This window comes from Chiloscyllium punctatum, chromosome 2, assembly GCF_047496795.1.
Source record: "Chiloscyllium punctatum isolate Juve2018m chromosome 2, sChiPun1.3, whole genome shotgun sequence".
NCBI classification, from domain to species: Eukaryota; Metazoa; Chordata; class Chondrichthyes; order Orectolobiformes; family Hemiscylliidae; genus Chiloscyllium; species Chiloscyllium punctatum.
This window is the reverse complement of record NC_092740.1, coordinates 126408503-126427227: the sequence shown is the minus strand read 5'-3', so window position 1 is coordinate 126427227 and position 18725 is coordinate 126408503. Positions and strand designations below refer to the sequence as shown.

The 18725-nt window shown below is 41.8% G+C and overlaps 1 protein-coding gene across 3 annotated transcripts in view; it reads left to right on the top strand.

The window, feature by feature from the left end:
- Positions 1-18339, top strand: part of LOC140488967 (TBC1 domain family member 15) — a 51772-nt gene extending 33433 nt beyond the window's left edge. Inside the window, exons 7-10 of one of the 3 annotated variants that reach the window (XM_072588204.1) lie at positions 3125-3215; positions 7680-7828; positions 13271-13412; positions 17640-18339. In XM_072588204.1, the coding sequence (XP_072444305.1) occupies positions 3125-3215; positions 7680-7828; positions 13271-13412; positions 17640-17685 (428 nt within the window). In that variant the 3' untranslated portion in view covers positions 17686-18339. The other 2 variants (XM_072588198.1, XM_072588212.1) reach the window with 2 other exon arrangements.
- Positions 18340-18725: the final 386 nt, after the last annotated feature.

The window sequence follows — 18725 nt, the reverse complement described above, 5'->3', positions numbered from 1 at the left end:
GTTCTCTTTAGAGAAGATGAAGGTGAGATTTAATAGAAATATTCATGATAATGGCTTTATAAACATTAACCAGTACTCCTAGGAGAAACATTTTGTTCTGTGAAGTACTGATATGGGATTTTACTTCAATCCAACTTGTCCATGCCGACCAGACATCCTAAGTTAATCTAGTCCCCTTTGCCAGCATTTAGTCCAGATCCCTCTAAACCCTTCCTTTTCATATACCTATCCAGATGCCTTTTAAATGCTATAATTGTACCAGCCTCCACCACTTTCTCTGGCAGCTCATTCCATACACGCACCACCCTCTGCATGAAGAAGTTGCCCCTTAGGTCCATTTTATATCTCCTCTCACCTTAAACCTATGCCTTCTAGTTTTGGACTCTCCCACCCTGGGGAAAAGAGCTTGCCTATTTACCCTATCCATGCCCTTCATGATTTTATAAGGCTCTATAAGATCACCCTTTAGCCTCTGATGCTCCAGGGAAAACAGCCCCAGCCTATGCAGCCTCTCCCTTTCGTCCAAATTCTCCAATTCTGGCAATATCCTCTTAAATCTTTTTTGAGCCCTTTCTAGTTTCACATCATCCTCCTTATAGAAGGGAGTCCAGAATTGCACACAATATTCCAAAAGTGGCCAAACCAATGTTCGTACACTGCAACATGACCTCCCAACTCCTATACTCAATGCACTGACCTATAAAGGCAAGCATACCAAACGCTGCCTTCCCTACCCTGGCAATGTGCTTAAAGGGCAGAATATTTCAAGAAAACAACCTTTATATATCACACATTTAATGTAATACAAACATGCCAATGCAGTATTAGAAGTGTTATAAAACAAAACATAACTGAACTAGATAGGGAGCATTAGGCCAGATGATCAAAATCCTGGTCAAAAGGGTAGATATTTAAGGATTGTCTCAAGGATAAGCAAGCTTGAGTGGCCTAGGGAAAGATTTCCAGAGCTCGAGTCCTAGGCAATGAAAACATAGTCACCATTAAAATTGGATTGCACAAGATGTCAGCATTAAAGGAACACACACATCATGGAGGGTATTGGGATTGCCAGTAATTAGAGATAGAGAGGAGAAAGCCATGAAGGGATTTTAAAACAAGAATGAGGATTTTAAAATCTCAGATGAAACTATTCTTTTTCTGAGAAAGAATAGGCTCTGTGCAAGGAAATGAAACTGTGCTGTGTGAATTTATTTCAGTTAACTTTTTCAGTTCTCTGCCTGAGGTTAGGGGTGTGGGTGGAAAGAAAGAGATCCAGTTCTAAATCTTAAACTTCTGTCGATGCCAGCATATAAATTGACCTTGAAGCCTCAAAAATCACTTCACAAAAACGAGGGTTGAATTCTACACCAAGCGTAAAATTAACAACCACTTTGTATGTGTGTGCATGGTCACCATTTTTAAGTGACGTCAGCATTTGACTCAAAACATAGCCATATCTTAATCTCCTATGCATTTTCACCATACAGCTATTTCCTGCTTGGTCCAATGCACTCAGTTATATAATATTATTAAGCAAAACTTTCCTTCATGGGGTGAAAAATTGAAACTGACTACTAACATGAGTACAAAATTATGAACGTGTAAGGCAAGAGCAGTGTCAACCTGTGCTGGGTAGATGCATAAACATTATTTTTGCAGCTGGAAAAATGGGCTTGTTTTATATATTGTACTGACTTACAGACCAAACTTTGAAGTTTATCATCTGCGGCTCACTTAGTAACATAGTCATCTCTGAATCAGAAGGTTCTGGGGCCAGGTCCATCTCCAACGCCAGGATGTGAGCTCAAAGCTGATGCTGTTGTGTTGCACAATTGGAGGTGCCTGACTCAGTGGTGAGCACCGTTGCCTCTCAGTGCCAAGGACCTGGGTTTGATTGCAGCCTTGGGTGACTGCAAACTCCATGCAGACATTTTCCCCATGTCTGTGTGGGTTTCCTTCTCCAGTCCAAAGCTGTGCAGGTTAAGTGGATTGGCTAAATTACCCATAGTGTCCAGGGACGCGCAGGCTAGGGGGATTAGCCACGGGAAATGTGAGGTTATGGAGATAAGATGGGATACTCTCAGGAGGGTCAGTGCAGATTCAGTGAGCTGAGTGGCCTCTGTCTGCACTATAGGGATTCTGTAATCTATGATCTTTTGTTGAGACATGAAACCAAGTTCCCTTCTAACTGTCCTGGTGGAATTAAAAGACCTATATCACTATTTCAAAGTAGAGTATGGGAGTTTTTCAGTGTCCTGGACAGTATTTATTTCTTGAGCAATATCCCAGAAAGAACTGATGATATTGATTGTGGGAATTTGCCGTGTGAGTTATCTGCTGGGTTTCCTACATTGTGACAGTGACTACAGTCCAGAAAGTACTTCAATGGATGTCAAGTTTTTATCTTATTTATACATGAAGTTTGGATGGTGCTGGTTGGGCCAACATTTATCACCCGTCAATAGTTACGCTTGAGAAGATGGTGATGAGCTATCGATTAAACCACACTAATCCATTGTTTATAGGTAGACCAACAATGCTGTAAGGGAGGACGTTTGAGAATTTTGACTCAGCAACAGTGAAGGAACAGCAATATATTTCCAAGTCAGGATGGTGTGTGACTTGGAGTGAAACTTGGAAGGTCGTGGCGGTTCTCTTATATCTGCTGACTTTGTCCTTCTAAGCGGTAGAGCTCATAGCTTGGAAGGTGCTACTCCGTATTGGTGGTGGAGAGAGTGAAGGTTTGTGGATGTGCCAACTAAGTGGGCATGTTTTGTCTGGATGGTGTTCAGCTTCTTGTCTTGTTAAAGCTGCACTCATTCAGGCAAACGGGAAGTATTCCATCACACTCCTGACATATGCCTTGATGGTGAACCTGCTTTGGAGGGTCAGATGGTGAGCTACTTGCTGCAGAATTCCTAGTCTCTGACCTGTTGTTGGAGCCACAGTATTTATATAACTACCCCAGTTCAGTTTCCAGTCAATAACACCATCCAGGATGTTGATATAGCCTGTCTCTACCAGGAGTTTCCACTGATATCATCAAAAGCAAGTCTTGGCTCAACTTTCTTGGTTATAATTTTGTTTGCACTAATTAATTACAATGTACTTCATGGTTGTCCAGGACTTGAGGAACAACTTCTAAAGGAACTGGACTTGCAACTTTACGCTCACCTCCTGAGGGATGGGATGAATGGACTCACCTTCTGCCACAGGTAAGATAAATAATAGCTGCTTTATAACCACTCCTTTCCTTGTCAGAAATGTTGGGTGTTTTCGGAATACACGAGATTTGGCTTTGTGGTTCCAGCCCTCCTTCCATCCCTGCTGAGGTGAAAATCTCCACAAGGTACAGCCGTAAATCATCCTCTTTCCTGAGAAAGACATTGGTTCCCAGAAGGGCTGCCCTTCGTTCAAACTCTAATCTAGGCTTCACTTCTCAACGCGGTTCAGAGAGGCCGTGGATGTTATGAAGAAAGTTCGAGTTTGTGTGATTATTAAAGAGTGAAACATAAACAGAATTTGCTGGAAAAGCTTGGCAGGATTGGTGGAGAGAAATCAGTTTTGGGTCGAGTGACCCTTCCTCAGAACTGAGTCAACTCTGATTTCTCTCCACTGATGCTGCCAGACTTGCTAAGTTTTACCAGCAATTTCTGTTCTTGTTTCTGTTTTACAGCATCCACAGTTCTTTTGCTTTTTACTTATTAAGGAGTGATTGGATTAAGAGATTAATTAGGTGGTGAAAGCATTTAAATTGGGTAGGTGAAAAGAAACAGTCCCCTCTGGGTGAGGAGGGACATAGTGTTAAAGTTAGAACTAGGCCTTTAATGGATAATGTCAGGAAGAAGTACTTCACAGCCAAAGGAGTAGAAATGTGTAACTCTGCCCAAAAATAATGTTGAAGCTGGGAGTCAGTTGAATATTTCAAAACTGAGATTTGTTTGATTTTTGTTGTGGAAAGATTTTAAAGCTTACAAAAGCAAGGTGGATAGATGGAAGTAAACAAGGATCTCATTAAGGATCATCAAGTGGTGCAACAGGTTCAAGGAGCTGAATAGCCACCTCCTGTCCCCATGTTCACCCTTTCAGTGGTTAAGTAATGTTGGAGAGTGAAAAAGGGTGTCTGTAGGGCAGCAACTGAACGGAGTTTTAAACTATCAGTAAAAACTGTACAAACTAGGGTGCTTTTATCGCGCAAAGAGAAGGCTTATCAGGGAATGGCTAAGGCACATTTCACCCACAAGGTCGGTGCTATCTCTCTGCAAGAACAATTTTTAGTTAATCCTGCTCGCCTGTCCTTGCAGTTTGCATGTCCTTCAGGTGCTTATCCAGTTTCCTTTTTGGAGATGACAATAGAACGTGTCTCAACCACAGTCTTAGGCCGCCTTTTCCAGATCCTCACTGCTCAGTTTTAGTTTTTCTTCAATTTAATTTGCAAGCTCTTTGTCCTCTTCCCATTCAACCTCTAGTCTCCTTCAGACTGTTAACCTTTGAGATTCTGAACTCCTCTAATGCTCGCCTATCATGTAATCTGATTTCAATTGTTTCCCCCATTGCTAACCAAGACCGAGACAGAGAAGGGCCAATGTACAGACACACTGCTCAGTGCTGCCAGAGACAGGGGCCCAGCCGCCTTCCATAGTATTCACACTCTCGCACTCAGCATCGCTTGGTAAAACCAAAATCGCTACCCACTCTTTAATGAGGAATACACCTGACGACCCAGGGCGCACCATGTAGCTCTTCGGCTTTTTGATGAAAGACCCCCATTCCGAAGCAGGTCGAATGTTACTCTCAGTTCTCCCGTTCTCCCCTCCATAAAGCAGATCCTAGATTTTGGTGAGTCATACAGTTTATGGAGTTGGTGGGGGTGAGAGGTATCTCGACCTATTGAACAAGTCGAGAGGTTGTTTTGCCATCAATGATGTGACAGACAAGGCTGCTACTGCTGGTCTTGGAATGGCTGCAGCTAAGCTATTTAGCTCAACTTGTGTGGTGCTCAGAGCTGAAGCAAGTGAAATGAATGTGTTATGTCCGTACACCGTGTGGTCACTGAAAACTTAGAGTGACAATAGTTTCCCTGCACATATAAAATGGGTAAGAAAAGTTCCTTTTAAATAAAAGGAAAACATGGAGAATGGAGATCTGAGGCAGTGACAGTGACCTCAAACCATTCAAAATGTTACCGCTATAAAATCAGAGGATTGCGCTCACAATACGGAACCGTCTCCTTCAGTCACAGAACATGAATGTCACGAGCCTTTAAAAAGGAAACTATTAATTTCATCTTTAGTGAAATGTTTGCTATGTGGAATAGAAAGTTTCATTATACTTTTGAGTCGGTTTCAAGCTGACCGTTTTAGAGCGTTCAATTCTGGTTACCCTGCTATAGAAAGAATGTTGTGAAACTTGCAAGAGTTCAGAAAAGCTTTACAAGGATGTTGCCAGGATTGGAGGGCTTGAGCTATAAGCAGAGGCTGAATAGGCTGGGGCTAATTTCCCTGAAGTGTCAGAGGCTGAGGGGTGACCTTATAGAAGTTTATAAAAATCTTGAGGGGCGTGGATAGGGTGAATAGTCAAGTCCAAAACTAAAGCGCATAGGTTTAGGGTCAGAGAGGAAGGATTTAAAAGAGGCATCTTTTCCACGTAGGAGGTGGTGCATGTATGGAATGAATTGCCAGAGGAAGTGGTGAACGCTGGTACAATTACAACCTTTAAAAGGCATCTGGATGTGTATATGAATAGGAAGGGTTTAGAGGGATATGGGCCAAATACTGGTGAGTGGGACTCAACCAATTTAGGATATCTGGTCGGCATGGACAAGTTGGAATGAAGGGTCTGTTTCCATTCTGTACGTCTGTGGCTCCATGTCTTTAGTGTTGGGCCCCACCTCTCCCTCTCACTTTCCTTTTCTGAGGTTGTTTAAAATGTGTCACTTTAAACAAGCTTTTGATCACCTGACCATTTAATAGCTTCATCTGTTGCTTTTTATCATGGTTTATTTTAGTGTTCCTTGAGACATTACAAAGACACTATAAATTGAAGTTTTGCTTGAAAGTTAGAATTGATTTTGCTTCCACCAACATATTAAGGCACTGTATTCTAGACCATAATAAAGACCTGAGTAATATTACATTCCAGATGATGGGGGAAGAACTGGATAGGAATATTTTGTGCGTCCATATAAGGGTATAATCCTCAAATTCTGAAGTGTCACAAAAACCACTACCATTTAATGTGAGCTCAAACAGAGCAAAACGCTTTCTAAGGTTTATTTTAAATAAGCCTTTCAATATTGAGCCAGTATTGTAAACTATGGTGAGAGCAGGCGCTCTGTTCACCTTCTCTTTTCCATTGGCTGCTAATAAGCCTTCTGGCTAAGTTTGATGTGCAAGCCTGAAGTGTTTGGTTGGCTCCATACTGTGTTAGAGCACATTACCAGCTCGTTTTGTCTAAGGTGCTCTGGGGGAGGTTAATAAGATCCACCAGTTCACTGAAGAGCTTTCATCACCGAGGTTAAATGTGTAAAATGCACAGGAAAACAATTTAACTGTTTTCTTAAAATGGATAAAGTCTCCCCTGGATTTCTGGCAGGTGTAAAAATAAATTACCTTGTTAGGCTTCCTTTTTTCCAATGATGGTTGAGAGAGTTGTGTTTAAGGTAAGAGATGGGTTGTCAATCAAGCAGGCCGTTTTATTCTGGATAGTGTTGAGCTCCTTGGGTGTTCTAATACTTCATAATTAGTCTCCATTTCTTGTGTTCTTTCATGGGGTGTTGGCCTCACTGACAAGGCCAGTGTGTGCTGGCCAACCTTATTGCCTTTAGCAGGTGGTGGTCATGAGCATCCACACTGAATCACTAATCAATAAGCAGGAAGCAAGTCCACTCCTAATGGTTTTGAAGGACTTGATGGTGAAGAAAAAGATGTTTCAAGTTAAGGGAGATCTGAGCTAGAGGCAATGAGGCCAGTCATTATTAAATTCAATAAAGAATTCAGAGGAAGTCAGTTTACCCGGAGAATGTGGAACTCTATTGAGGCAATTGAGGAAACAATTGAAAGAAGTGAGCTATGGGGGAGAAAGGAATGGGAGGGTATTCTGGCAGGGTGAAGGGTAGGTCCTTTTTAGAAGTTATCTTAAGTCTCCTTCCTCAGGTTGCTGACCTTCCTGCCAGTGGAAGCAATTCCTATATATTCTAAGAAGAACCTTCATGATTTTGAATCAAAAGGTTTAGTGTTGGTTAGTTCTGATTGAAGGTGAGTTTGAGAGGCAGAATATAGTATCAAGTGGTATAACTCCGAGTCATGATGGTGTGTGGCTTGGAGGGAATTCTGCATTGCCCACGTATTTTCTATAAGGACTTGTGGTTTTCTCTAGGTTGAGATCTCTGGCCTGATCCAAAATTAGTCCACTGTCCTCTCAAAGTCAGCGTCGACGTTTGCCATATTAGTTGAAAGCTCATTTCAGACGCTCCCTATTGTCTGATAAAAGAAGGTGTTACTCACAATGCACTCAAACCTACAAAATAGGAACCACAGTCAGAATCATCGTCCATGGACCAGTTGGTTGAATGGCCTATTTGTGTTGTGAAACTCTACAATGATGGTTTTAAATAAAAGTGGGCTAATAACATATCCTACTTTATCCCTTTGGAACTGACTTCCCTTTCCTTTTGGCAGGTGGCTGCTCCTGGGGTTTCAACGAGAGTTTGAGCACAGCGATGCAATCCGTCTGTTTGAGATCCTTAGCAGTCACCACCTCGAGCTAAACTCACTGGAAGCAGAAAGTGCCCGTCATTCAGAAAGAATGACACATTTCCAGAGGGCAGGTGAGTAACCTGGTGAAATTAAATACAATGTGTCATTGAGCTGTCAAATAGAACAGGTTGCTTTTGAGTTTGATTATAAAGTTTCTGCTTATTGGCTGAAATGTCATGCTACATTTTCATTTGTCACATCATGGATAGATATATTAATCAAACACCAATTTCCCCAGGAGTTCCATTGTAATATGAGGGCAAGAAAAATCCATCTGCTCAACCAAGCCTGAACCATAAAATTTTATCGTCTAGATTAGAGTGGTGCTGGAAACGTACAGCAGGTCAGGCAGCAACCGAGGAGCAGGAAAATTGACGTTGCGGCAAAACCCCTTCATCAGGACTCATCCGCCATGACCAGGGCCACCAAGCCCTCCGTTTCTTCCTATCCTGACGTTTCCACCAGTACCCTTCCACTGACACTCTCATTTGTTTTGGCTGAACTGGTCCTCACTCGTAACAATTTCTCCTTTGAATCCTCCCAGTTCCTCCAGACGAAAGGGGTAGCCATGGGTACCCACATGGGCCCCACCTATGCCTGTCTCTTTGTTGGCTATGTAGAATAGTCCATCTTCCGTAGTTACATGGCACCACTCCCCACCTCTTCCTCCACTACATCAATGACTGCATTGGCGCCACCTTGTGCTCCCGTGAGGAGGTTGAGCAGCTCATCAACACATTCCACTCCAACCTTAAAGAGATTCCTGATAAAGGGCTTTTTCCCACAATGTCGATTTTCCTGCTCCTCGGATGCTACCTGACCTGATGTGCTTTTCCAGCACCACTCTAATCTAAACTCTGATCTCCAGCATCTGCAGTCCTCACTTTCGCCCATAGAATTTTATAGTCCAGAAGGCCACTTGTCCCACTGTTTCTTTGCCGACTTTTTTTGAACATGCTATGTAATTGTTCACACTCCTCCATCGACCTGAAAATGTTTTCTGTACGTCTATGCACTTGTATAGGAGTTTGTACAGCCAAGTTCACTAAACTGATTCAGAGGATGAGGGATGTGATCCTGAGATGAGAACCTGTGTTCAAAAGCAAACTAAAATGATGAATATTACTGTACTTGGGATACATGTTGAAATGAATCCATTTCAGCTCCAATGCAGTTGCCTAAGTAAAATTCCATCTCTTTGTTCAGTCTGTAATGCTTCACTAAGTTTCTCTATGGGTGATGCATTGCTCATATTTGTAAAATGATATTAAGTGCAATATCAATTGCAAAGTGCAAGTTTTCTGAATATGCAGTCCTGAGCACATTGCTGGGAAACTCCCTGGAGTGACCACTGCATTATGTTTGTTAAATAGACTCCTAGTGAGATCACTGCTGGTTCACCTCAGGCACTATTTGCAATCAAGAGTTGACGTAATGGCTGCAAATCAATTTATGCCCATGCTTCATGGTGGAAACCTATTCCAGAGTTGAAAAATGTGGTGCTGGATAAACACAGCAGGCCAGACAGCATCTGAGGAGCAGGAGAATCGATGTTCTTCAGGCTTATGCCCAAAACGTCGGTTCTCCTGCTCCTTGGATACTGCCTGGCCTGTTTTGTTTTTCCAGCACCACATTTTTCACCTCTGGTCTCCAGCATCTGCAGTCCTCACTTTCTCCTAGGAAACCTATTCCAAACTCCCTTGCTAAATTTTCTATTCTTGACTTCTTAGGTTCACTATAAACTGCACAAGAAAATGTAAACAGCTCTAGCACCTTTCTTGGTTGTGAATTACTTCCTCACTGTGTTCATAGAATGACTGCAGTGAAAGGAGGCCTTTCTGCCTTTACTGTCTGTGTCAGCTCTCTAGGAGCATTTGATCCAGATGCACTAACCTATCTTTACCACATAAACCTATTGATTTTCTTCTGTTGGGGACAAGGACCCAGTTCTCTTCCGGGAGTCCCAATTGAACCTGTCTCTACCACACTTTCAGGCAGTGCTTTCCAGATCCTAATGATTCACTACATAAAATTTTACTTTGCTGCTGTTGCTTCTGTTGCCAAACCTCTTTAATCTGTATACGTTGGTTCTCAATCCCTCCACTAATGGGTACAGTTTCACCTCGTCCTGTCCAAACACCTCATGATTTTGAATACCTCTATTAAAACTCCTTCTCCAGAAATGGCCCTATATCCCCAATCCACCTGACTCCAGTTCCCCACATCTAGAAATATTATCATGAAACTTTTCTCTACCCTCCGAGATACCTTCATACCCTTCCTGAAGAACAGTACCTAGAACAGGATGTACTACTCCAATTGAAGCCGAGCCATTTTTTTTCATAACACAACTTCCTTGTTCCTGTACTGTAGCCCTTATTTATAAAGTAGAGCATCCATATGTCTTTTGAGCCATTTTCTCAACCGGCTCCATTGCCTTCAGTGATTTTGTGTGCATCTATCCCAAGTCAATTATACCTTTGCCTGTCTTTGTTCTTCCTACTGATTTGAATTACTGCTCACTTCTCCAGTTTAAAATTCATCTGTCACTTGCCTGCTCATTCCATTGAGCTGTCTATGCTCTGTTAAAGATTAATGCTGTACTCCATACATATTGAAAGTATTGAATTTGTCGCGATAAACCACAGCCTAGATCACTAATTTGCATCAAGGAGGGGATCTAAAACTGATCCCCAGGGGACTGCTACTGTAAACCTTAAAAAAAAAACCCAGCTATTTACTGTTACTCTGTGATAGATACCAGATATATTTATATTGCAGGGGAGCACTAATTCAGGTGAACAGTCATGTAGCGGTAATGTTACTGAGCTAGTAATCCAGAGGCCCAGACTAATATTCTTGAGACAATATGAGTGAATTTAAGCTTCATAAAATCTCGACCAAAAATGTGCTTACCTTAATAATGATAGTAATCACAAAACTAGCAGATGGTTGTTAAAAAAACATCTGATTCATTAATGCCCTTTTGGAAAGGAAATTACCATCCTTACCCACTTTGACTTCATATACAAAGTATTGTGGTTGACTCTTAACTGCACTCTGAAATTATCTAGCAAGCCATTCACTTGTGGTAAACCACTATAGGATAAGTATTGTGGTTGGATTGACACCATATGGACTGCAGTTGTTCAGGAATGCAACTTGCCACCATCAACCCAAGGTCAATTAGGAGTTGTCCTCACTCCCGAAGCCCCCACTTTAAGACTGATTTTTTTTTTAAGAAAACCTTTCTGTTCATTGTAATGTTCCATGTAGGTCTGCAGAACGTAGGCCCCAAACCAGAAAGTCACTTTTAGTTAGTAAGGAATATTATTTTTGATTACAGTTCAGGAACGTTGGAACTGGAGGGTATCATTCAGCTCTTGAAGTCTACTTCACCATTTAGTTACTTGATTTTTTTCAGTTCAACCTCATTTATCCACTTCACTCCCATGTCCCTTGATGCCAACATCCAACAAGTTTCCATTGAGCTCAACTTTGAAGGCCACAATTTCCTCAGCATCCAAACCCTTTGGTAGAGGAGAGTTCCAGACTTCCACTCCCCTTTGTGTGAAGAAGTGTTTCCGGATAACCCTTGAGTAATCTGTCCCTAATTTTAAGGTTACGCACCCATACTTTACTTCCCCATCAGAGATTGTCTGCATCTAACCCAATCAAACACTTTTAATATTCGAAACACTGCTCATGTCATTACTAAATCAGCTTTACTCAATAAAGCTTGTTCTCATACTTTAACTATTTTAGCTTTGAAATCAAATGCCACTGAAACCTTCCAGAGGTGCAGTGCCCAGAACTGAACAATATCCTATAAACTAGTGTTCATAGGTGAGTTATTATAATCTTGAATGAGCTACTGAAAGGCATGTTCAGTAATTTTCAGAAGGGATTTGGACAAATACTTGAAAGGGATAATGTTTGTTGGATGTTAGGAAAGAGGGTGGATTAAGGCCAAATGGATAGCTCTGCCAAAGAGCAGGCCAGGTATGATGAGCCAAATGGCCGCCTCCTTTTTTTTATATAATTATTCTATCATTCCATACAGACGATGACTTTCTCTGCCATAAATAGTTGGTGTTCTTAAAAAGAATTTGCTTGAAGAAAATACATATAATGATGTGAAGAAGGAGATGATGTGGAGCACTAAACTAGATGGCTTTTCTGGAGGGACGAATGGAAGAAAGAGTGATTGATTGAATCATACAGCACAGAAAAAGGCCATTCAGCCCATTGTGCCTGTATTCACTCTTTAAAACCCCCCTCAGCCCTGTTGGTAATTTTCACTTTCCAAGAATGCATTGGATTCCCTTTTGCTGATATTTCAAATGAGTATAACTTTAAAGGAAATTTGATCAACAGCACAGTCTGATTTTAAGCTGCCTACTACAACTCTAGAATTCTTTGGATGGAAGTATTAGCATGTACTGATCTTTTAAAAAGATTCATATTGAATTGTGAACTATATGGATGATTACAGTGCAGAGGAGATTGTTCAGCCCTAAGTGGCTGTATTAGCTGTAAGCAAGAGCATTCCGAACCATTCCCATTGTCCTACACTCTCCATAGCCCCTGTACAGTTCTCAGCTCCAAACTTGTATTCCTTTTCCCTTTGAAAGATGCAGAATATTTCCATCAGCAACTCATAATGGGAAAGCATCCCATGCCTCATCACCCCTCTCTGTAAAGAAATGTCTCTGTTCTTACTGCTTTCAAATAGTCCATAGAACTGTATAACACAGAGGAAGCTATGTGGCCCATCAGGTTTTATGGTTTTCAGACCTGTTCAAATTTAGTGCCAATTTCAAATCCATGGCTGTTTATCCCCTTGCTAAACAGACGAAGCATCCTTTCTCTACATAGAGTATGAAAAGTGTTTATAAGACCATAAGATATAGGAGCAAAATTAGGCTATTCGGTCCATTGAGTCTGCTCTGCCATTCGAATATGGCTGATATGTTTCTCAAAGTATGCTTTTATGGAAAATCTCTGACCTTCCCTATTCTGATGAAAACAGACTCAGAACCCTTGTTTCCTAACTTCAGTTCCTCACCCTGGGATCATCCTAGTGAGCCTCAATTTAAGCTTTCTATAGAGGAAGCACAAATCTGTTTGCAATACCAGAACTATGGCTTAAATAAAGCTTTTGTGTAAATTCATCACTCTTTCTTCACCTCTGTTTGCCTGATGTTCCAATTTCATAGAATAATGACAACTTGGATCACTTTTCATTGAGCCCCATTCTTTATTTTTCTTAAGACATATTACTGCACAGTCGCCCATATTTAACCGCATCGGCAGCCAGTTTCTAAAGGGTGGTAGTAGTAGTTCCTTTCTTTATCAGGAAAAGCAACTTGAAAAATTGAAAGAACCTCTAAATTTTAGTAAATCTGTGCTCTCCTTTTAAATAAATATATTGCGTCTTTTTTTAAAGAGTTGGCTGTTATATGTGGTTCTGATGTTCACTGATTTTGTTTTTCTGTTTTCTGAAACTGTAGAAGGCAAGATTAGGCCTGAGTTGCCATCAACCAATAATGATTACACTTTTGAACTTTTCATCTGTGCTGCAATCTTGCTAGAGAAAAAGGAGCTGCTATTAAAATGCTCGGATGAAGTCGAACTCGTCCAGTTTACTAACAGGTAAACATACTGTCAATCACTTGCTGCTCTCAATTAACCAAGGACAATAGATTGGCTTTGCCTGAATTTAGTGTTCAGTGTTCCGACTTAAGTGTCACATAACATGCTTAAAGACAGACTGCTATGTTGTACCTGCTTGATGTGGGCAGTGCTGCTGCCGTAGAGTTACCTGCTGTAAGGGGAGATTTCCCTGAGCAATAGTAATTGGCCTTTAACTGACCTCTGGGTCTTTCTAATAAGGCAATGGGAAATCACATTTCAATCTTAGTCTGTTGAGATTTTTCACCGAACAGGTCACAATACCTGGACATTGCTGCGGTCACAGGGTTGATAGGGCTGTTTTTTGAAGATTCTCCTTCACTGAGGTGTTAACAGTACAGTCACAGTCACATTCGTGGGCGGCACGGTGGCACAGTGGTTAGCACTGTTGCCTCACAGCGCCTGAGACCCGGGTTCAATTCCTGCCTCAGGCGACTGACTGTGTGGAGTTTGCACGTTCTCCCCGTGTCTGCGTGGGTTTCCTCCGGGTGCTCCGGTTTCCTCCCACACTCCAAAGATGTGCAGGTCAGGTGAATTGGCCATGTTAAATTGCCCATAGTGTTAGGTAAGGGGTATGGGTGGGTTACGCTTTGGCGGGGCGGTGTGGACTTGTTGGGCCGAAGGGCCTGTTTCCACACTGTAAGTAATCTAATCTAATCTAATCTAATCTAATCATTGATGCCTTTTGCCAAGTGAAAGTGGCTTGGCTTTCTCTTGGGCTTTGTCATTACCTGATACCTGTCAGTGTTGGTGTGATCCAGCTCTCTCATTCTCAGGAAGTGTGAATAGAGCTGGAAAATCATCAGTGAACATTTGAACTTGTAACTTTTTGATGTAGGGATGATCATTGATGAAGCAGCAGGCCTTGGTTTGTCATCAGCTTGAGGTAGTCAGAGTCCTACAGCACGGAGATAGACCCTTTGGCCCAAACTGGTCCATGCCGATCAAAATGTACATCCACGCTCACACCATTTCCCTGCACTTGGCCCATATCCTTCCAATCCTTTCCTATCTGTGTATTTTTGCAAATGCCTTTTAAATGTTGTTAATATACCCACCTCAACCACTTCCACTGGCAGCTCATTCCATATGCATCTGTGTAAAAAAAACTTGCCCCTCAGGTTCCCATTTATTCTTTCCCCTCTAACCTTAAACTGACACCCTCTATTCCTCAATTCCTCAACCCTGGGAAAAGGACTGAGTGCATTCACCCTATCCATGCCTGTCACGATCTTATACACCTCTATAACGTCTCCCCTTCGTCTCCTACCCTCTAAAGAAAAATGTCCTGGCTTGTCCAACCTCTCCCTATAAACTTAGACCATTGAGTTCAGGCAACATCCTTTTAAATTTCTTCTGCACTCTTTCCAGTTTAATAACATCCTTCCTACAACAAGGTGACCAAAACTGAACACAATACCCCAAGTGTGTTCTCACTAACATCCTGTATAACTGCAATGTAACTTTTCAATTTCTATACTCAATGCCCTGACTGATGAAGGCCAGTGTGCCAAAAGCTGCCTTCACTGCCCTGTCTACCTGTAACTCCACTTTCAGAGAATTGTGAACCTGAACTCAAGATCCTTCCATTCCACTACACTCCTTAAGGCCCTACCATTCACCATGAAACACTTACATTGATTTGACTTTCCAAAATGCAAGACCAAACACTTATCCATTTCTCGGCCCACTTCCCCAACTGATCAAGGTCCTGCAAAAGGTAGTTTTGTAATGATTGTCCTCAAATAACCAGAGCCATCTCCCTTTGTGCTAGTATGACACCATCAGTTTGGGAAAGAGGCTTTGGGCACCTTTGAGAAAGGATCATGATATATGAAGCATAGATTCATGTCCCCACAGGATTGTTAATCTGTGGAATTCCTTGCCCAGTGAAGTAGTTGATGCTACTTCAGTAAACATTTTTAAAGCGAAGGTAGATTTTATTTTGAACAATAAGGGAATTAAGGGATACAGTGAGAGCGTGGGGAAGTGGATCTGAGTCCGTGAAAAGATCAGCCATGATCTTATTGAATGGTGGAGCAGGCTCGAAGGGCCGATGGCCTACACCTGCCCCTAGTTCTTATGTAAAGTGGCAGGCAGAAGGAAAGAATAGATCGATACAGTTAGTGGGTGAAATAAATTGGGGTGGGAAGGTTACTGAATGATATACCTCTGATAGCTAATTGGTGAAAGAAGATACCAGCACCAGTCATTGCTTGGAATGGATTTATTCACAAAGAAAAATTACAGGTCCTTATCTCCTAGCTCCACTCCTCTCTCAGTAAATTACTGTTTATATGCACTCATTTGCTGAGTAGCCTCCACTATAACATAAGTTGATGTGGTTAATGGTAGAGCAGGAACACTTAGACACACCAGTGGGGCTGAGTGACCTGTTTCAGTTCCATGTATTCTATATAAAGGGATGATCTCAGGACAGACCAATATCCAGTCTGTACTTGCTGCTGCTTCTTGGAGAACTCTTGAGGACAGGGAAAGATGGAGTGTGAAGAATAGATCAGGATGCTCACTGAGGAATCTGGCTCTGTATTTCTATTGTAACAACTGACGGGAGAACGAAAATATTATTTCTTCTGATTTTAAATTCCTTTCCCAAACTTGTCACTCATTAGGATTTGCTCTCTGGTTCTGTGGTAGCATTCCTGATTCTTGGTGAAAAGGTACCAGGATCAAGCTCTGCATCAGACCATCCCAGTAGATGGATTTTGGGTCTCCATCCATCAGGATACTGCTGCCTGATGGGGCATAGCTGTTGATTTGTAAAACCGGCCTGCCATGTATTACTGAATACCCTGTTCATTGCGTATGAGGGTGGCTACAATACATGTAGAAGGAATTTCCACATCAGGATCTGTTAACCTGAGTCAGTCAGACTGCAAATCCTCACTCTTCGTGACAGAAAAGGTTTGGGGATTATGGAGACAATATTAATTATTCATTGGTTACCAGGCGCCAATATCTCCCTAAAGCTGTTCTTAGTTTCAAGAATTTGTGGTCATGTTTCCAAATTAACAGTCGGGGTTGTTTTAAATTATACCATCAACCCCATTCTCAAACTTAGTAAGGTCAGCATTGGATCTGACAGGATCAAGGAAGATTGAAGAGTCTGCCATGATAGCAGATGGTTATACCAGCTGGCCATTTCCTGAGCGATGTCTTTGGTCATATAATACTGCATTTCTGTTTGTTCTGTTACACCACACATCTTATACCTTCAGCTTGCAGGGGACACTCAACTTGGACCGCGTTCTTGAAAGAGCAGAGCAAGCATTCTTCAACTACTGTGATAAATCTGTGTTGGACTGTTTTAAGAAACTTTGTACAGAAGAGAAGAAAAAGAGCTTCTTTAAGTTTAAGCTGATGGATTTGTTCTCCTGATTACATCTAGGCCAAGTCCTTCCCTGCAGTTCAGGACTCAGCTCCTCAAAGCAAGGCAATCTCCAAAAGTAAACATGCCTCTGCAGAAACCTTTTCATGTTTACATTGTATTTTTAAGCCCAGCTGGTTGATTGGTCAGTCTCATTACTGAGGTCCCAGCGACAAAAGTCTTGTATTTACAGGCATGTGATTTTATTTCCCCTTCGGGTTGGGCCTTTGCTGTGCTCAGTAATTGTCCTTCAATAAGGCGATGCATAAGATTCAATGATATTGGTCCTACTGAGACATTACAAGTGGTCAAGGGGTGATTGTCTGTCACCATGAACGTTCCTCAGCTCAGTGCTTTCCTACCAACAACATAGTGGAGACTGGGAATGTAGTGTGAGAAATACTACCACCTAACTGCCATTCTACCACTTGATCTGTTAGTTCTTTAATAACTGGCCCTCGACTAGTAAAAATGCCTCAAACTGTAGTTAGTCCCTATCAGAGATACTTCAGTAGGCTGCAAAGAATCTTTATTTGTAAAGCACTTCACTTTACTTTAAAAGTTTGCATTGGGAGGATAAGTGTTGAATGGATCTTTCATAATTGTTGCTGAATAATGTTAAATAAAATGTGATCCTGGTATTGACCTTTCTTTCATTGAGCTCCATGAAATTTAATAAGATTTTGTATGATGTCTTGAAACTATTCCATTAAGACACTGAACTCTGAACACTGCCCACATAATTACACAGAAGGGCTCAATTTCATTGAAAATACATAAATTCATTTTGTGTCTTGTAGGGTTCTCCAGAGTGCTCATTGCTTTAAAAGTTGCCTCGCTCAATAACAGCCAATGTTCACATCAAGCTCCCACAAACAACAGTAAGATGAATGACCAAATCAGTTCTCTGGAGTTGTTTCAGGTTTTATTATTAACTAGGGAGAACACCTGTGACAGTGAACACTTTTTTAAAGTCATAGATGGAGTAACTGACCATGCCTGAGTCGAGGGTACTGCCCTGAACAACATTGGGAGCTGGGATGATTATCCAACGACTGGAATAGTTTTCCTTTGCACCAGGTACAACTCCAACTGTTTAAGGTGGCTGTTTTTGGTTTGTAAGAAAAGCACTTTCTGACTTGACAATTAAAATTCCTTCAGACTCTTTCATTCAATAGGAGTAAACCTGTTGTTCTCTTAGTCAGAGTGTGCAGGATCTGAATCCTGTTCTCTCCGGTGTAGTTTAAAGGTGCACTATTTCTCCTCTTGAAATAAGTCCCAATCCTGGTTAACTGAAAATTCTCTGTCTTTCCTTTTCCAGAATTTTAAAAAAATTCCTCTTAAATTTATATCCACTCTGGAGCCAACTCCCAATTCTTTTCAGCCTCTCTCTTTAGCTGAGCTTCACTAACTTTGTTCATGTGTATTAGCTCACTTATTACTGTTGCTTAGAAATCTAGGAGACTGAGGTCTGCAGAGGTCAGAGTTGAGTGTGTGTTGCTGGAAAAGCACAGCAAGTCAGGCAGCATCCGAGGAGCAGGAAAATTGACGTTTTGGGCCGGAGCCCTTCAGCAGGAATGAGGCTGGGAGCTTTGGGGGTGGAGCTAGGGAAAAAGTGAGATCTCCACCCCCGAGGTTCCCAGCCTCATTCCTGATGAAGGGCTGCGGCCCGAAACGTTGATTTTCCTGCTCCTCTGATGCTGCCTGACCTGCTGTGCTTTTCCAGCGACACACACTCAACTCTTGCTTAGAAATCTACCATTTTATATTTTGCATGTGGTGCATTTCTCAGCTCACAGAATTCCCAGAACTGTCATAGTGCTGATTCTTTGAGCACTGCTATTCCTGTCATCTTACAGTGAGCATACACATTCCCCCTTTTTCAG